The following is a 20853-nucleotide window of genomic DNA, read 5'->3' as shown; positions in this document are numbered from 1 at the left end:
CTGCCATGCCCTACAAAGCATGCACCAGTGTCTCCTGTAACCCAGTGCTGTTCCCCTAGGATTGCTCAGTAAAGCTGAAACTCTGTTGTTCAAAGAAAGCACAATCTAATGTGGTAAAGGCATGTTTTGTGATGAATATAGGTGAACAGATTTTATTCTGCTTTTACCTTTTCCCCCACTTTCCCACTTTTCTACCTTTATATGTAGAAATTTTGTGATTTAAGAAATGTTAAATAGTCATCTTATATAAGAATTTCCCTCTCTTCAAGAAAAATGCTTTTCTGAACCACAGGATTATCGTTGAATCCATGTGGAGCTTCTGTGCAAATTAGAAAAGGGCACCTCCCTTCTTTACTGCCATCTACTGGAAGCTTGTCATAGTACATAATTGCGACATTTCCACAAGTGGAAGATACTCTTTTAGATGCACGCCCTTGTGCAGTGTACAACTTACGAAACTATACGTAGTCTTGCTAAACTACCTTATTAAAGCAGTTCTTTTTTTATTACGAGAAAAAATTAATTGTAAATTCTGTATATAATAAAACCACAAAACTGCATACCTCTTTATTTAAAAAGTACATTGAAGCTTGCCTTTTTGCACCTCTTTAGAATATGAGCACCATGTGGGCAGAATTTTTATATTTTACAACTTCTATACAGTATTAGAACCCAACTTTATTATTTTAAAAATTCTCTGACTTAAAGAAAATGATTTCTTTTGCAAGAAGGTAACTGGCCTATACTTTTATGTCTGTTAATCAGAGGAATATTTAAAGTTTTGAGAATTCAGACTTCTTATTTTCTACATATCTTTTCAGAATTATTTTAAGTAGAAGTAAATGTCATGTTCTTTTCTAAGGACACAAAATGGGCATTACTTTTATTAATCAGTATCTACTAGATTTCAGATCAAACCTCTTAATATATTAACGTCATATTTCAATACTAGTCTTTTGATTTTTCTAAGTGTTATAGCCTAAATGTGATGCTAGTAAAAATTGCAAAATAGCTCTTTTACAGAATTGAGATAGTAATAGTTTCTACGTAATGTATTTTCACATGAAATTTGAGATCATCCCCCTCCACTTTTGGCACAAATGTATTTCATAAATGTCTACAAGGAGGTATTCAGAGGTACATGATTAAGAATTTTGTCTTTGGTAGAATTTTTTTTTTTTTTACAAAATTACATTAGTAATTAAGATAGAAACCTTTGTAACACAATAATTTCCCCTTGCAGACTCCTGTTCATCTGATAGTGAAGCAGAAGACCTTTTAGAAAAGAATTTGATGAATGAAGAACTTTCTCCTGATATTAAAGAAGAATTAGAAAAGAGTGAAAATTTAAATGATGATAAACTAGATGAAGAAAATCCAAAGATTGCTGCACATACATTAAAAGAAAATGATAGGACTCAAATGCAACCTTTAGAAACCTTGAAGTTGGAAGTTGGAGAGAATGAAATAGTACAGATTTTTGGAAATAAAGTGGAACAAATAGAAGAAGTTAAGAAAGAGGCAGAAAAATCTCCCAAAGGAAAGGGAAGACGAAGCAAGACAAAAGATCTTTCTTTAGAAATTATGAAGGTTTCATCGTTTAGCCAGGATGAAGCAGGAAGTGAACCCCATACAGATGCTCAGAGTCTAGAATTTTCTTCGTTAGATAGTAAAAACGTTTCTTCTGCTACTGAAGATGAAACCGATCAATGTGCAAAAGAAAAAAAGTTGAAACGGAAAATACTGGGACAATCATCACCAGAAAAAAAAATAAGAATTGAAAATGGAATGGAAATGACAAATAGCATGTCTCAAGAAAGGACCAGTGATTGTGTTACATCTGAGGGAATGAAAAACTTAAATTTTGAACATCACTTTGAAATAGAAAATGAAGGAATGCCATCATTAATAGCAGAGCCAAACCAGTGCATTCAAGAACTGACTAATGAAAAATTTGATAGTCCAGCTGAAGACACTGTAAATACTCCATTAAAAGATGAAGAGGATGCAATGCCTCTGATTGGACCTGAAACTCTGGTTTGCCATGAAGTAGATTTGGATGATCTGGATGAGAAGGATAAGACCAGCATTGAGGATGTAGTCGCTGAAAGCTCTGAGTCTAACTCTCTCGTTTCTGTCCCACCAGCCCTACCTCCTGTAGCACAGCATAACTTTTCAGTAGCTTCACCACTTACTCTCAGCCAAGATGAGTCTCGAAGTGTAAAAAGTGAGAGTGACATAACCATTGAAGTTGACAGTATTGCTGAAGAATCTCAGGAAGGTCTCTGTGAGAGGGAATCAGCAAATGGATTTGAAGCCAGTGTTGCCTCTGGTCCCTGTAGTATAATTGTTCAAGAAAGAGAGAACAGAGAGAAGGGTAAGGACTTTCTAGAGAGAAAATGAGCCTTTATATTAAAACGAAAAATTAGTAAGCTGAAGAGTTTTAGGAACTGTTGATCTGTTGAGTACTCTTCCTCCCTCCCCTCCACCCCCTCCCTTTTTATAAACATAGACATAGAAATTCATGTGGAGTAGACAGGTGAATACATATACTTGCTCTCAGTTTTTTTTCTAATTCTCTCTTTCCCTTTATTTCAGGTCAGAAAAGGCCAAGTGATGGAACTAGTGGATTATTGGCAAAAAAGCAAAAGCGAACCCCAAAGCGAACAAGTGCTGTAGCCAAAAATGAAAAGAATGGAGCAGCAGGTTGGTGCTTTTCGATGCTGGCTTTGGTATGGTGTTAGGATTTTCGGCAGTTTGCTGGCTTAGTTATTTGCGTCAGTGTAAAAATAAGTTTGGTTTATTATGTTCTAAAAATAGCAGTTTTTCCATTTATAATCTGAAGGTGTTTGTAAATTTTATTTAGAGCTGGGATAGCTGTGATTTTTTTGTGCTTATTTCACTTGTATTTCTTATGTGAAGTGATTTAATATTAGAGGAACATAACTGGGAATTTTGAACAAAAGAAAAACAACATTTGCTGTGGTAGTAAAAGCAGATTATGTTTACATTTCTGAATGGAATGTTTTCCTTTAATCTAGAAAAACTTTTTTCTAAATAGCATCATGGTAACTTTAAAACATGGGGAAATAAAATTCTTATTGAAATAAACAAGAAAATTAATAAATCAATAATAATAGAATAGATTACATGAAAAACAGACTTCTGTACAATCAAGAATAAAATTAAGTTATAGAATTTAATAGAAATAAACATGGTTGATTCTGAGGAATTAAAATGTTACCTCCAAAACATGCCTTTGTACAAGTGTGAAAGGGAAATTCCACATTACAGTAGCTAGATATTCCAAGGAAGGAGTATGTAATTTATTTAAGATAAAAGGCGTTTCAAAGAAGCTTTTGAGTCATAATTCAGGTTCTAAGTAGCCAGATATAGCTAGTGACAGGACAGTACAGGTCTAGAGTACAGAGAAAGAGTGATGGGAGATGAGACTACGAAGATAGCAGGAATTACAAAGGGAAAATGGGTAACTTTACAGTGGATAAACCCACCGCACACCACCTTAATCAGATGATCAAAGTGAACACCATCAGTAATGGGACACCACCTGCCAGGATACAAGAACACAGCTGCACATCTGTAATATTCCTGTCAAAGATGCATAACCTGAATGTAATCATGAGGAACCATCAACAAATTCAAACTAAAGGACATTCTATAAAATAACTAGTCTGTAATTTAAAAAACTGTCAAAGATGATGCAGAATAGGTAAACAAGATTATACTGTATAGCACAGGGAAATAAATATAAGATCTTGTGGTAGCTCATAGCAGAAAAAAAATGTGACAATGAATATATATATGTTCGTGTATAACTGAAAAATTGTGCTCTACACTGAAATTTGACACAACATTGTAAAATGACTATCACTCAATAAAAAAAGTAAAAAATAAATAAATTAATTAATTAAATAAAATAAAAATAAAAAATTGTCAAAGATGAAAGTCAAGGAAAGAACTATTCTAGATTGAAGGAGACTTACGAGGCATGACAACTAAATGCAGTATATAATTCTCAACTGGATCCTTTTGCTATAAAGGACATTATTGGGTCAGGTAGAGAAATTTGTATGGGATCTGAGGATTAGATGATAGTAATCTGTGTTAACCTCCTGACTTTGATGGTTGTGTTATGGTTCTTTAGGAGTGTGGTTGTTTTAAAAACATATCCACAAATATGTTGAAACTCTTCCCTTCAACAGACAAAACCTAGTTTCTTCCTCTTGAGTGTGGGTTGAATTTAGTGACTCAATTCTAACTGATAAAATAAAATGGACATGATGGAATATGACTTCAGAGAATAGGTCATAGACGGCACTGCGAATCCTCCCTGCTCTTCCTTGGATCACTTGCTCTGGGAGAAATTAGCTGCCATGTTGTGAGGACACTCTAGCAGTCTCAGGAGAGGCCCACATGATAAGGAACTGAGTATATCTTGCAATGAGCCATCAAGGAACTGAGGCCTCCTGCTAACAGCCGTGTGAGTGAGCCATCTTGGAAGCATATCCTCCAGTTCCAGCCAAGTCTTCAGAGACCAGAGTCTTGGCTAAAAGCTTGACTGTAGCCTTACAAGATTCCCTGAGCCAGACCACACAGCCAAACTGCTCCCTGATTCTGACCCTCAGAAACTGTATGAGGTATTAAACATTAGGTTTAAACTGCTAAGTTTTGGGCTAATTTGCAGGTAACTAACACAAGGAGAATGTTCTTATTTATAAGAAATAAAGTACTCAAATATGGCAGGGGAACTTACCTTCAAATATTAGAAAAATATTCTTTGGTAACTTTTCTTATAACTTTTTTGTAAGTTTGAAGATTATGTCTAAATAAAAAGTTAAAAAGATTAAGAAGGAAAAAAGATGATCAGTTTTACTTTTTGGAGAGAATCTTTGGTTTAATTAAGGCAGTGAAAGAAGGAATGAATTAAAGAGATTTGGGACAAAAATCACTGGGACTCAATTATTATTAGTTAGATATGAGGAACTGGTTAACTGACAAATGGCATACAGGAGTAGCAGTAGGTTTTGAGAGAGTAATTTAGGGAATGTGTAGTTAGCGGCACCCAGTATTAGAAAATAAGGGTCTGGAGATTAGAAGAAAGTCTGTTTTTTAGAAGATAGTTGTCGAAGGATTGTAAGATAGATGATAAAGCTGCTATTGGAGAGTCATAAAATGAGAAGACAAAGGACCAGAAGTACAATTAGGTGGCAGATCCCTTTACGTGGGCCAAAAAGAGTAGAGTAGAAACTGATCAGAGATAAATGAAAATGAGTAAACACTATTTGGTTTGAATAAAAAAGTTTCAAATGCCACAGAATATTCAAGTAGGATTAAAATATTTTCATTGAACAAAGAATTTCTCTTTCAGGAAACTTGACCCTAAAGAGAAGGAGAGAGTTGTCAGCTAAAAGGGGAAGTTTTCCTTTCCTTCCTTCCCTCTCTTTCTAAGGGTGGAAAAGTTTTAAGCATGTTAGTAGACTGGGAAGAGAAGATAAAGTGATGTTGGGATATTCCAGAGGAGCTGGGAATAAATGCTTTCAAGAGTATAGTTGAAGAGATTAATTTATCCAGAATAGTCTCTTCTTTTTGAGGCCAAAAAAGGGTGATAGAGACAGATACAGTAGGGGAGGGGCTGGGAAATTGTATAACCCTCAACTTTGCCTCTTCAGTAGAAGGCAAAGTTGGCTGGTGAGAGCGAATCAGGTGGAAGTAGGGTTTTCAGCTTGGAAAAAAGGAAATTAAATTGAGAGAGAATACTCATTTGTTATTAAGTAAAAACCAAAAGCATTTCTAAATACAGATTTGGTGAGGAGGGATGTAGAGTTGCAAACAAATATCTGCTCTCATTTTCTTATACATATGTTTAATGTATATTTTATATGTTATGTATATGTTATATTTTATATATTATATAATATAATTTATTATATATATATGTTTAACAAAAGTTGAATGTGTATATATCAAGGTTTTTTTAATTATATATTTTGGGTTTTTTTTTTTTCTTTCAGTAAAGGTACTGGGGTTTGAATCAAGGACCTTGTGCATGCTAAGCATACTCTCTACCACTGAGCTATACCCTCAGCCCCCTATCAGCATCTTTTGTGGATTTTCATACATATAATTTGGGCTGGTCCCATTTTGGGTTGTTTTTATGTTTTGTTTTAATCATAGATGGGGCAATACTATGCTTATTGTTTTATTAACTTTGCTTTTTCATTTCACAATATATTTTGGATGTTTTGCCTTTTTTTCCTAAGGAATGCTGGCTCATTCTTTTTAACAACTTTAGCACAGTATTCAGTAGCATATAATTTTTAGCCACTTCTCTCTTGGTAGGCATTTAGTTTATTTCCATTTTCTTTTTTTTTTTCTATTTTTTTTTCTTTTTTCTTTTTTTTTATTCTTTTTTGGCAGGGGAGGTAATTAGGTTTATTTATTTATTTTAGTGGAGGTACTGGGGACTGAACCCAGGACGTTGTGCTTGTGCATATTAGGCATGCACTCTACCACTGAGCAATACCTTCCCCCCTCATTTTCTTATTGTTATAAACTTAGCACATTTGTGCATGTATTTCTTTAGGATACAAAAAAAGGATAATTGCTGGGTCTGTTACATTTTAACATTTGAGACTTTTATCATTTATAATCTGAGTCATTTTTTTTTATTATAGGACAAAGCAGTGATAGTGAAGATCTTCCCGTCCTAGACAATTCAAGTAAATGTACCCCAGTAAAGCATCTTAGTGTATCTAAGCCACAGAAGCTTGCACGATCTCCTGCAAGAATATCCCCTCACATCAAAGATGGAGAAAAAGATAAACACAGAGAGAAACATCCGAATTCATCCCCTCGGACATATAAGTGGAGCTTTCAACTCAGTAAGAAGCTTATAGAAAACTTGAGCATATATTATAAAGTGGTATATATTTTAAAATGTCAAAGTAAGGAATAATGATTAGCCATTTTATTTATTTAGATATTCCAAATACTGTCTTTATCAATAATCAGTACTTATTATCTTAAATACAGATCTGTGTCTTTTCATGGTACTGACTTGATAAATATTGACTGACAAAAGATCTCCAGTTATGGAATAAGACATATATAATTTATATAAATTGATAAAACTTAGACACGCTTTCTTGCATTGACAATTGGAAATAACTAATAAATGAGGAAAACAACAATACAAAGGAACTATTTGGATAACTACAATTATAGATCAGGGTGGCCTGTGTGTTGATTTTTATTGTATTTTTCTGATCATTTAAGTAATACAAGTTTAGTATAGAAAACTGGGATATATATAGAAATCTTATTCATGAATTAATATCTTCCCTTTTTATAGAGCCTTATTTAGTTTACTGTTAAGTTGTAATAAACTTAAGCTTTTGTTGATTTCTGAATTGGACTTTTGATAGAACTGCCATCTTTTTTTCTCATAGAATTATTTTATAATCCAAGTTATCCTTTTTTCTCTTTTAGATGAATTAGACAATATGAACAGTACAGAGAGAATCTCTTTTCTCCAAGAAAAACTACAGGAAATCAGAAAATATTACATGTCTTTGAAGTCTGAAGTTGCAACCATAGATAGGAGGAGAAAAAGATTAAAAAAGAAAGACAGAGAAGGTAATTTGCTTATAAATTTTCTTACCTTATTTTTCAAATATATATTCTATCACTTTAGAAGGTTTAGTTTTGTCACTCTTTGAGTACAGTACCTATTTATTATTGTTTTTAGATTCCTAGTGTTCTCTTCTTTGTTGTTGTTGAAGTGGGTCAACAACTGAATTAATCAGAATGAAACTATTGAAAGGAACTATGGACTGTTTTACAAAATGTGTGATTTTACTAAATGTGGGTTCTCAAGAAGAGCCTGCTTCCTCTGAATTTCACTTAAGGCTCAACAGACATTTATTGGCTGCCTGTTAACAGGCACTGTATTTTTTATTATGGGATTCATGAGTAAGCATATGGCTTATACTCAAGGAGATTATCTTGTGGGATAATAAGTCAATTCCTAAGCAACTGCTATACAAGATAGTTCAGCTCTACAACATTAATGCACACGTACCAGATGCCAGGCCCTCTTTCAGGTGGTGGAAGTACAAAGATGAATGAGATATATACCTTGATCTCAAAGTCTTAACGTCTAGTGGAGCTGTGTGATGAGGGCCCTGAGAGAGGGATGAACGAGTCTAGGAGTTGGTGGAGGGAGAGATGACTGGAGTAATCATGGAGAGAGAGTAGTGTCTGACCTAAACCTTTAAAAGGTATAGGACTGATTTCTTGTGAAACTTTGACATGCTCATGTCTACCCCAAGCCACACTAAAATAATAGTAAATTAAAATTAAAAGCCCTGTACCCACAAGGAGAAGATAATGGGACAGCAAACTATGACAGACAAGAAATGTCAGCAGCATATCTTTTGGAAGCTGAGAAGCACATGGACTGGAACTGTCCCAGCAGATGAGAGAATGCTAAAAAACCTAAGCTTGTTTTATCCTTGCAGTTGGACAAAACAACGAGGAACAAACTAATTCATACTACATCACCCCAGAAAAGCACTGAAGGCAGGGATACAGTGTGAGGCTGAAAAATGAAGATTGGTTGAAAATGGAAAGAGAAATTGGATCCTTTCATCCCACCCTGTGAAGCAAACTGCCGTTTCCCCTAACTCCAGCAGAAAATAGAGATTAAGTTATTGGAGGGGGAGAGGGATCAATAGGCTTGTAGGTAGACTCAGGGACACCAGCCATAACTGAAGGTGAGGGTCAAGTGATAAACCGAAAACAATGAGCTTGAGTGAAAGCTTGTAGTACTGAATGATGAGACTCCTATTCCTTTTCCAACCAAAGATCTTATCCTCTTGGCTCTCTGAAAGCTGGTAATCAAGCTTATGTTCATTCCTGGGAGGAAATTGAAAGATTCCTCTGGAGAAACTGGTCAACTCAAGAGAAATGATCTAACATAGATATCAGCATTTGGAGGTTCCTGAAGCAAAAAAAAAAAAACGATTTTTCAAATCACTACATGTGCACTGCCTAACATTTAAAAGCCCTGCATACTCATGTACAGCTTCCAGTTAGCTTTTTAATGTTCCCCTCTGAAATATGGAAGCCACAAGACGAGATGTTTGAGGAAAGCCTCTGCATAAAGACAGAAACCAAAATAGAAAGTGAGAATAAAAAGGAACTTGGAAAAAACAGTGTATCATATAAAAACAACAAACTGTAATTAATATCCAGAGTTATAGGAAAGATACTGCAGTCTTGAAACAAGAATATGATTCTATTAATAAAATTCAGAAAACATGAAGAAGCTCTTAAAAATGATAGTGGGAATAAAAAATTTAATAGAAGTATTAGACAGCACAGCTAAAGAAATCCCAGCAGAAGGTCAAGAAGACAATAGGAGAGAAGAGAACTAAGAGAAGTATAAGATCTGGCCAGGAGATCCAACTTCTGAATCGTAGAGTTACTGGAAAGAGCACTGAATAAACAGGAGGAAATTGTCATCAAAGAAACATATAAGAGAAATTTCCAAAACTGAAGGATATGAGTCAGAAGATTGAAAAGACCTCTATTAAAAACGGGGAGATAAATCACACTAAAGCACATTATGAAATTTCAGAACCCGGTGGTAAAGGTAAGATTCTAAAAGCTTACCATATAAAGGTACATATCGCAAACTGGGTCTCAGAACAGTGTTGGATTTCTCACGTCAGATTTCTCAGTGGTGACACTAAAACTAGAAGCCAAGCTACAAAGGTAACATGAGATCGCAAACAAAGAATCCCACACAGGAAAACAGTAAGGAAGACCTCAAGGTGATCGTGAGTGGAAGCCCTAGGAAGACCATTGCAAAGCTGGCCTACAAAGCATCTATTTCAGGAATAGGATGGAACAGGAGAGGGGGGCTCTAGGAGGGATGTCTCTTTAAGGAGAAAAAAAAAAAGATATATTAACTGATTGGCTTGCCCATATTGAGAAGAGTGTTCTGCCTATGGCAGAGAGTTAAGAGGATGAATAACTGATAAGAATGGCTTGTTATACATGGTCTTAAATCATCCTACTCCAAGTCTAGCAGTTTTTAATTCCTGGAAGTATGATGAGCAAGTGGAAAGAGATCAGACTTTCCATGTTTGTCCTTTTCTATAAAAACTGTAATTTTTTAATACGGAATTTTTAAATACAAAAAGAAAAAAAGAACAAATTAACAAATTGAAATTTCTTCAGAGAAAGTTCAACTGCTTTAAGGTTTCCTTAGGTTTCCTAAGTTTCAGACAACCAAAAAGATTCTTTTCTTACAGTCTTCTTTTTTGTTTTCTTAGTTTTCTGTGTGTGAAGTGAGTTACTAAAGTGAGACATCTGACTTCTAGACATTACATAATAGAATTTGTAATAATGAGTTACATGTCATATTGGCAGTACAAACACACTGAGGGAGATATACTTAAATAAACAAAAATTAAAGCTTTAAGTAAGATAGGATTAATTGGGCAAAGATTGACAGGAGAGCCCTGCAAAGAAAAGAAGTTAAAAGTAAAAACTGAAAAATGGCAAAGCACTTGATGCTGAGTGGTGATCCTTAATCCACGTTATGTGCTCCTGCAGAGTTATGTTAAAGTCGTTTGACGGCTATTTTCTAATCTCACACCCACATTTCCATCCTGATCCCAAGATTCTGTACCTGACCTAGATTACTGCCCTTTGCTTATGAGGATGTTGTGTCCATTGAGTGTACTGGGGCAGGATAAAGATAGGAAGCCAATGATTAGCTGGTTACGAGAAATTCTCTAGGATAAGTGAATTCTTTTATGGTCCTATAAGCCAGAGATAAAGCAGGAATTTGCTATAGTGAGCATTTATCTCAGGTTGACCTTGTTTCTGATTTGGGGCAAGGTGACTTTTTTCAAGGATCTTTGAAGTCTTTAGTCTTTACATTTTATGCTACTTTTGTTTTTTTTTTAATGGAGTTAGTTTACCAGAGACTGATCCCATTCAATTGAGCCAAACAAAATTTTTGCTGACAAAGTTTTGTTATTCCTTCATGCACCATTTAAGAGGACTATAATTGAAGTAAATAATGTCAAGAAATGTATTTCTAATTTGCTGGGGGCTGGGTATCTGTATGTGATAGTTTAAGTCTGATGTAGTTCTTTTGATTCCACAGTGTCTCATGCAGGAACCTCCATGTCATCGGCTTCGTCAGACACTGGCATGAGTCCCTCCTCGTCGTCTCCCCCACAAAATGTGCTTGCTGTAGAATGCAGGTGATAAACGTTTTCTCTGCCTCCCTAGCAGTTTGCTGCCATGGACATAAATCCCCAAACCCTAAAATACAACCACAGAAAGCACTCAACTGGTTTGACATTGCTAAGTATATCCTGTACACTTTTCCAGGCTGGATTGTATCTATTCCCTTCTCTTTTCTTTTTTTCTGTTGCCAAAAAAAAAAAAAAAAAAAGCTGATTAATAATTGAAGTTTAGGCAGCTTGCCATATTTGTCATAATTTTTCCTTTTTAATTTTTTTTTTCATTTTTTGTGAAGATAGAAAAAGGGCACTTAGCAAATTTGAATTTGTATAATAAAGCTTTCAGGAGTTAGAGAAATCATAGACAAGCAAGTGCACACGATAAACATCAAAATATTATCCAGCTGAATAGTTACTGCTGCACTTTCACTAAGATGTATATGAACACTTGGTGAGTTAGGGGGTTTATGTTGTGGTTTTTTTTTGTTGTTGTTGTTTTTTTATTTTTGTGGAAGCACTTGCTATTTAGAACTGCCAAAGTATATGTTCAGCAGTGTGCCCAGGTTTAAGGTGTAAATCGGACAAAATAAATTGTGAAAGGAAGTGTAGTTGACTGAAAACTACAGTTGTAATAAGTCTTCCACTTTTTATAGGATTTTTGAGCACACAATTATGCAAATATTTTAATGTTTATTAATGTTTACAGTGGAATTGTGAATAAGTTTTCAGTGGACTATCTTATCCCTTGACAAAAATATTTTGTCTTTTTTCTATGTAATTTCAGAGTTTTTATTTTGTTACAAAAAGACAAAAATGAAATATATAACAACAATGAAGTTATTTAACAAGATTTCTAAAGCTGAAAATTTTGTGTAAAATAAGGTATTATCTTGCAACTTGTTAAATATATTTATTCAGACATTGGATGTTGTATTTTTATGTATTTTTTAAAATATTAATAAAATTGAAAAAAAGAAAATTCTAGGTTAATTCACTCTTCGAATGACAATAGCTCTCAGCTGTCCCTTTTACAGGAGGCTGCATCCAGCAGCTTTCCCTGTAGTGAAGGGAGTTTGTTTCAGTCCTTCAACAGTGTAGAACTATAAATGGGCATCTGGATCATTAAAGTATGTCCTCATTTAGAAACTTTGGCAGTCCTAGTATTTAAACTGTTTTGAGGATCAAATTTTTGGTTGCCCTTAAGATATTCTGTCACAGTTTTTATGTTTGCTATACTGCCGAATAAATTTATATCTCCCAAAGTTGAGATGCAACAACTAAGTAAAGCAACTATGTATGCTTTGTTTGTGAATTGTTTCACAGACTGATACATTTTGTAAATAATTCTTCCAAAATCATGTATTTAAAGCAGTTTTGCCATATACATTATGTAAAAAGGTGATTTTTTAAAATCAGTTTTTAAAGTCATGTTTGTACATTGAAAGGGGTTTTTTTTAAACCTCCTTTTCTGTGTTTAATATGCTGTAGAGTAATAACCTAGATGCTCTAGACTGTATATCAGGATCTGATTTGCAAGAACAGAGTCAGAGCCAAACACTAGTGATGGCATAGCATTACTGAAATCATTGTTTCTTAATTTCATTTTACCACATTGTGAACTTGTGATTCAGATTCCTTCCATTTTCGCAGAGAATTAAAAACAAAAAAGTACTCTTGTAAAATGCACTTTTCTGTCTTTTCTTTGCAAAGCAGAGTATTTCACTGTAAAATAAAATGGCGCTCAGTGGGCAGTATTAATAAAGGCCATGTTTTAAACATAGGCTTTATATTTTTAGTTTTCATTTAAGTGATTGTTTTTTTCCTAAGTGCCAGTAACTTACAGTTGGAAAACTAGGTTTCATAAAAACAAAGCATATTCAATATATTCTTTAGTCTTTACAAGAAAATATTTCTAGTACTTAATTGTAAAAATTTAAAAAGTGTGTCATTCAAATACAGTTGGAACTTGCAGGCAACCTTAGATTCACACATTAGATATCTTAATGGTTTATCAGCTTGAATATTGTCCCTTGTAATCAATATAAATCTGGTAATCGAAGTATTGGGATCTCGCTATAGGGAACAAAGTTATACATTCATTGAATGGGTATATGGATACTGTTAAAATACTTTTTTGCTTGAGCTGGAAAAGATTATGAAAGTAACTGAATTCTGAAAGAATACTGACTAGGTATTAAATTCAAATATTGGGCATATTTTGAGTTTAGCTAAACTTTGAGTAGATAGCTCTTACATGTGATTTAAAAAAGTAAAATATAAAGATAATCTTTAATATCTAAAATGGAAGATGCTATCTATACAATCAAGTTATTTGAAGATTATGGAGATTTCTGTTTTAGTATTCCATTGTGTGCTTTTATTGTTATTTATGTTAAATTTCTAGCTTTCTTGTCCTTCACTAAGAAGGATGTTTGTACTTAGCACATAGATGCTATGTCTTCTGTGAAATTGCTTTAAATTATGGAAATCTATATGCATCATGCTATTCATTTGCTTATATACCTTTCTTAAAAGCCCTGTAATTTACCTATCAACACTGAAAGCATTTGAAGCTTATTTAACCACACATAAAAACTATTACCAGAAATCATTCATCAACAATTTATTGAGTATTTTCTATGTGCCAGGCATTGTGTTAAAGCCCAGGAGACACGACAGTGAACAAGACAGAAAAAGGTCCCTGTCTTCATAGCGTGTATAATCTAACGAGCTAGATGTTAAACAGTTAACCTGTGTAATTCTTAACTGCAGGTGTGATTTAGCACATCAAGAGAAGAGAAAAGGATACAGAACCCAACTAGTTTGAAGGCCAAAGTGGTTTGGGAAGGCTTTGCAGAGAAAGTAACAATAAAACTGAATCCTCCTCCCCGGTGAGGATTGTAAATTGGCTAGACAAATGGGAGGAGAAATACGGAGAGTCGAATGCTCAGGTACACGGGGAGGAGAGATTGGTGGTAATAGAACAGAGCTGAGGCAGAAGAGACAGGAGCCAGGTCAAGCAAAGCAATTCAGGCTGCCCATCTCTGCCTCTTGCTCCTCTTCCCCTCAGCACTCTCATCCCTACTTGTCCAGAGCTATTTCAAGAGCCATTTTTCCATGAAGCTTTTGCTGACTTCTCACCTCAGAATGTCACCCTCTTTTATAAATGCTCTGACAGCAATCTCAATCTGTATTATTCTACCTGACGGCTTACCTTGTATTATGTTTACTTATGCATGTGTCTCTCTACCCTGCTAGGTGTTTAGTTCCTAAGTACTCCTCAGTCACAGGTGTATCCCACAAAGTGCCTGGTCCAGCATCTAACAGAGTAAGACAGTCAAAAACTATGTTTACTTAAATTGATAAAAATTACTTTTGAATTGTTTTTGTTTCTGTTTTTTACTAGTGACCCTAGTGCACAAAGTCAGACATTTAAAAGTTGTCTTTGGTGTTCTTTTCACAAAGTGATGATAAAAAATCATTTGAAAAGTATAGATTTGTTTAACAGTCTAATCCTCAACTTAAAATATTCTTAAACTTTTTCTCCTTGTTTTGTCTTCCCTCTTCCATTGCTGGGAACAGAGATTTTTATCCTATTACAGGAAGACTACAGTATGTGATGGCATTTATCACTAATGAAGGCTGAATGATTCTTACAATGGAGTTTGCACTAATGGGGAATTTCTAACAAATATATGCTTAGCATTTTCAGAGTAGAAATTTTTTTTTTAGTCTTTTCCATTTTATTAACAAAATCAACTGAGGTTTTTCCTTGTTGAGAAGCACAGTAAAACCTTGCTTATTCATATAGATCCATTATAACTTTTTAAACAATAAGAAGGGCAGTGTTTATAATTTTGGAATTTGTAGTTAACATCATTATGAGGACAGTTTCATTTTGTAATCTGTACCATGCAAAATTCATCTTGAAAAGTTCTGTGAAAAGCTTAAATAACTTCCATGTAAGTATAATAAATGGTTATTGTGCACAAGTGATTGGATTTCTTCTCAAGGTTAAGTTACTTTAAACTAAGACAATCTGATTTTCAAGAGTCTCACCAGTTTAGGATTGTCAGGTTTAGCAAATAAAAATACAGGATACCCAGTTAAATTTGAATTTCAGATGAACAATAGATTCTTTTCAGATAATTTTTTTAGTATACATATGTCCCATGTAAAAATTATTTATCTGAAATTCAAATTTAACTGGGCATCCTATATTTTAACTGCAAATCCTACAACCAGTTTCTTTCTTGTTATATTCCAAGACATATTTATTATCCTCTAGAGAATCTTGGTCCCTGGTGGAGGATTACAGACAGCTGAAGTTTCCCTTGGTTACCAAGGATGAATGAGCCTAGGAAGTCCATAAGAGATTTCTTAGAATTAACCATTTCCTCTATGCAGTCATTGTCTCCTACAATAGCTAAGCTTTGACAAGATAGTTGCGAACACAGATACTGGTAGTATTCCTTTGATAGGGTACCTTTGTCACCAAGTGCTGACTGTTCTCCAAAATTCCCTTTGATCCCTATCCAGTCCTGCTCTCAAATAAAAATCTAAACTAATTCTGACTGTCAAAATGAAAAACTTCTCTATGACAGACATTTAATAATTATGAATAAAGCCACTATAAATAGTTACAAACAGATTTTTGTGTGGATATAACGTTTTCATTTCCCTTGGGTAAACATGTAGGAGTAAGGTATATGTGACTGTACCATTTTGCATTCCCACCAGCAATACATAAGAGTTCCCAGGGGCACTATAAATCCTTGCCAGGACTGGATATTATCAGATTTTTTGTTTCTTTGTTTTTAGCAATTCTAACAATATTGTCTCACTTAGAAAGACAGAGTGATTTGCCCATGTTCAGTTAGCTAAGTTATAAATGACTGCTTATAAATTCTACTAAGGAGAATCCTAGACCCCATAACGTTCTCCTTAACCATACCAAGTGTTGGGGCGGATGTGGAACTAGAACTCTTAATAGTCTGCTGGTGAGACTACAAAATGATACAACAACTTGGGAAAATTTTTGGCGATTTATTAAAAATTTAAACATGACCCAACCATTCCACTCCTAGGTCCTCACCCAAGAAAAATGAAAGCATGTCCACACATAGCAACTTTATTAATAACAAAAACTTGAAACAACCCAAATGCCCATCAGCTGGTGAATGGATAAACTGTTGCATAACCATCGAATGGAATACAACCCAGCAATAAAAAGGAACTCATGATGTAGGCAACAAATTAAATGAATCTCAGTTATGCTGGGTGAAAGCAGCCAGTCAAGAAAGAGTATACACTTTATAATTTTATTTATATAAAGTTCTAGAAAATACATACTAATCTATAGTGACAGAAAGCAAATCATTGGTTTCCTGGAAACTTGGTGGTTGGTGTGAAGTGGGGAGTGGGGTGGGAGGGAGACATTACAAAGTGGCCAAGAAAACTTCCGGGGGTGATGGTTGTGTTCATTATCTTGGTTGGTTTTGATGGTTTTAGGGGTGTGCATATATGTGATAATTAATAAAATGTATACTCTCAATGTGTGCAGGATTAACATAAAACAGTCTTCTAAAAGAAAAAAAGCTTAGGAAGCATGCAAACCCAAGTTCACTGTGGTTGGCTAGTGTGGAACTCAAGTTTAATCAAGTGAGTGATTTTTTTTTTTTTTTAGCCTGGTAAAAGCAAGGAGAGATTTGTGCTTTTTCCTACCTACATATGTTATGACCCTTTTGAGGTTCCTTTGACCCAGAAATCTTAAGATCTTCCTGCTAAAATAGGTATATGCCCAGTGTATTATTTTTCAGTGTTGAGTATAAATAGAAATACTATGTTTCTTAATTTAGCTAAGCTAATTTATGTACTCTTTTTCTTTTTCCTCCAAATATATGAACACTTCTTAAATATCCTTTGAAAAAGTGATGCTCTTGAATTGAAAATTTTACTGTAATGACTTCGGGTAGTCTGTCTTGAATTAGATTTTATGTGACCTTCGTTTCTTGTCATTAGAGTTTAAACTCTTTCATCCTGTCTAAATTGCTAGTTTAATATCCCAGGATTCCTGCCTTATAGTTTTATCACACTTTCTGATTCTGTGTCTTTAGTCTCTGTTTTCTTTATTGCCTCAAGGTTCCTTCCCTCCTCAGTGCCTCACCTCCCTTTATTTAGCCTTCTCTTGGGACACGTCCGCAAGCATTTAACCGGGCCTCTGGAGATTCTTCTTAGTTATATCTTCTTAGTACTAAATAACTGACATAAGTAAGAGATGAGGAAATGGCTAATGTCTAAAAGAGAGTAATAATGTTAAAAGGACTTTATATGCAGAAATCAGTGGTTCCTTTTTTTTTTTCATTCATTGGTTCATTTGGCAAGTATCAGTAGGTTGTTTTCTGTATACCATGTACTGCTCTGGTAGAGTAGGATTTTAGGACAATAGATTCAACTTGCCAAGAATAGACTTAAAAATAAATAACTGTCTTTAAAATTGATAAACCTCTAGTCAGGCTGATTAGGAAATAAAGAAGACACATATTACCAACATTGGGAATGAGAGAGGTGGCATTGCTGCAGATTGTATCTATAGCTGTTACAGGGATAATAAAAGAATATCCTGAATATCTCTATGCTAATAAATTCAACAGCTCAGATGAAATGGAAAAATTCATCAAAAGACACAAATTACCAAAATTCACTCAAGAAGAAATATATACCCTGAATAGCCCTATATCTATTATCAAATGGAATTAATATTAAAAAACCTTCCCACAAAGTAAACTCAAGGTCCAGCTTCACTGTGAATTCTACCACCAAACATTTGAGGAAGACAAAATATGAATTCTACTCAAACTCTTCCAAAAAGTCAAAGACAAAGGAATGCTGCCAATTCACTCTTTGAGGCCAGCAAGACACTTCAGAAAAGGCAAAACTATGGAGACACTAAAAAAAATTAGTGGTTGCCAGGGGGTTGGGGAGAGAGGGGTATGAATAGGTGGAGTGCAGAGGATTTTAGAGCAGTGAAACTATTCTGCATTGTGCTACAAGGATGGAGACACGTTATTATATCCTTGTCAAAATCATTATACATTTATACACCACCAAGAGTGAACTCTAACATAAACTATAGACTTTGAGTGATAATGATGTGTGAATGTAGGTTCATCAGTTACAACAAATGTGCCACTCTTGTGTAGGATGTTGATAGTAGGGGAGATTGTGTTTATATGGATTCAGGGGGTATGTGGGAACCTTCTGTACTTTCCACACAATTTTTCTGTGAATCTAAAACTTCTCTAAAAAAGATAGTCACTTAAAAAACATGTTCAATATCATTAGGCATGACGGAAATGCAAGATAAAAGCACAGTGAGAATCCACTACCTGCCTATTAGACTGTTAAAAAAGGTTGACAATACCAAGTGTTGGCAACAATATGGAGGACCTGGAACTCTCATATACTGGTATAGCCATTTTGGAAAATGTTTGGCAGTTTCTTAAAAAATTAAACATATTCCTCTATCATATGATCCAGCCATTTCACCTTTAGCAATTTACTTAAAAGAATAAGAAAGATGTGTCCATATAAAGACCAGTATACAAATGTTTATAGCAGCTTTATTTGTAACAGCCCCAAACTAGAAATAATCCAAATGTTCATCAACAGATGAATGGTTAAGCAAAATGTAGTATATCAATAAAAATGAACTACTGATAAAACAATATGGATGAATCTAAAGTTATGCTGAGTGAAAGAATCCAAACAATAAAAGAGTACATATATGATTCCGTTTACAGTTGACCCTTGAGAAACATGGATTTGAACTGCATAAGCCACTTAAGAAGATTTTTTTAAACAGTAAATGCTCTAGTACTACATGATCCAAGGTTGGCTGAATCTGATGATGTGGAACTATGGGCACAGAGGGCCAACTATAAGTTATATGATTTTCCACTGCATGGAGGGTTGGCACCCTAACCCCCACATTGTTCAAGGTTCAACTATATATAATAATATAGAAAATGCAAACTAATGTATAGTGACAGAAAGCAGAGGATGATGGGGGAGGCAGGGATGGATGAGTGGAGAATGGACTAAAAAAGGGGCTGAGGAAACTGGGGGTGATGGATATGACTATTTTGATTTTGGTTATGGTTTTATGGATGTATACATACATCAGAATGTATCAAATTTACACTTTAAATATATGGAACTTATTGTATAACAAGTATAACCTCCATAAAGCTGTTTAAAAGCAAGAAAGCTATCAGGTAGGAGGGTATAGCTCAAGTGGTGGAGCACATGCTTAGCATGTAGGAGGTCCTGGATTCAATCCCCAGTACTTCCTCTAAAAGTAAATAAATAAACTTAATTACCGCCACCCCCAATAAGAATTAAAAAAAAATCAAGAGAGCTATTATCCATCATAGAACCATGCTTGTGGGACAATTATTAATGTTACCTCAATTTGGAAAATGACCAAAGCATTGCAGGAATTCTTATCACCAAATTAGCAAGAGTGGTGTCTTTATTTGAGAAGAAAAATCTACCCTTACCATAGAAACTTGCTTGATAATTTTTCATTTACTTTACAGTATGGTCTCTGTGACAATTTCAACTTCAGTAAGTTGTTTTTGCTATAATAATTCTCCTACCTTTACATGTCACTGTTTATTTTGTCCCTGAACACTCAGCTAGTCTCCACAGTTTCCGTGGCGCCCACCCCTCCCCATGCACTACGCGGATTAACTATGAGCTCACTGTAAGTGAAGGATGGGAAGAGGCGGGGCGGTAGAGTGGTTTTATTAGAAGACAAGAGCAACCAGCCTAGAAAAAGACGGTCTGGAGCCAGACTAAACCCATCTCCAAGATTCTGAACTAAAAAGCACTCCCAGGTCACCAGTAACAGTGGATGCTGATACCGTCCTCTCGTCTGTTAGTGTTTACAATCAGGTTTTGACAATAGCCCAGACTCCTAAATAGAAGAGTAACTTATCATAGGAAGAAACATAACAGTACTCTAGAAAACAATTCTGTAATTGTGACTTACATCTGCTAACTTTTAAATACCACGGGTGGCTTCTCAGCCCCAGGGGTGGTCGCAGCAGAGATGATCATCTTGCTAGGTAGTACACACTAGTAATATCAGTAAACCGTAAGAAGCGGTTGAATAACCATCCAAACAAAAAAGATGAAGTTAGGTCTTAAGCTTAAGCCCTCTCTTTGGCTTAAAAATGAAAACTCTGGTGTTTGGGGCGGGGGTGGAAACTCTTCTTTCTGTTGTGCCTGCTGAATAAGGCAAATACTTAAAAAGCATCTAGGTCTGCAAGTATCCTGGGTCTCTCAGAGTTGATTCTGCTCTGGGACCCTGGGCTTTCAGGCCAGCCCAGCAAATTTACGTTTTTTCTAGGCTAAATAATAGTAATAATTTAAATAATCGTTTCTAATTAATAATAAATAATTACTTCAACACGCCTCCTTCCTCCTGCTATTGGGCTAAGGTGGCTGGGGACTTTGGACTGCTGGGTTTGTTCAGGTGACAAAGCAGACCGGGCTGGGGAGT

The 20853-nt window shown here is 34.9% G+C and overlaps 1 protein-coding gene across 4 annotated transcripts in view; it reads left to right on the top strand.

Annotated features, from left to right (window-relative positions):
* ARID4A (AT-rich interaction domain 4A) overlaps positions 1 to 13065 on the top strand; it is a 52670-nt gene extending 39605 nt beyond the window's left edge. For all 4 annotated transcript variants that reach the window (XM_074365465.1, XM_074365462.1, XM_074365464.1 and 1 more), the window contains exons 20-24: positions 1244 to 2377; positions 2599 to 2706; positions 6696 to 6902; positions 7510 to 7656; positions 11204 to 13065. In XM_074365465.1, the coding sequence (XP_074221566.1) occupies positions 1244 to 2377; positions 2599 to 2706; positions 6696 to 6902; positions 7510 to 7656; positions 11204 to 11307 (1700 nt within the window). In that variant the 3' untranslated portion in view covers positions 11308 to 13065. The remainder of the gene's footprint in view (positions 1 to 1243; positions 2378 to 2598; positions 2707 to 6695; positions 6903 to 7509; positions 7657 to 11203) is intronic.
* Positions 13066 to 20853: the final 7788 nt, after the last annotated feature.

The sequence above is a fragment of the Camelus bactrianus genome, chromosome 6 (assembly GCF_048773025.1).
Source record: "Camelus bactrianus isolate YW-2024 breed Bactrian camel chromosome 6, ASM4877302v1, whole genome shotgun sequence".
NCBI lineage: Eukaryota > Metazoa > Chordata > Mammalia > Artiodactyla > Camelidae > Camelus > Camelus bactrianus.
This window is presented reverse-complemented; position numbering and strand designations above follow the sequence as displayed.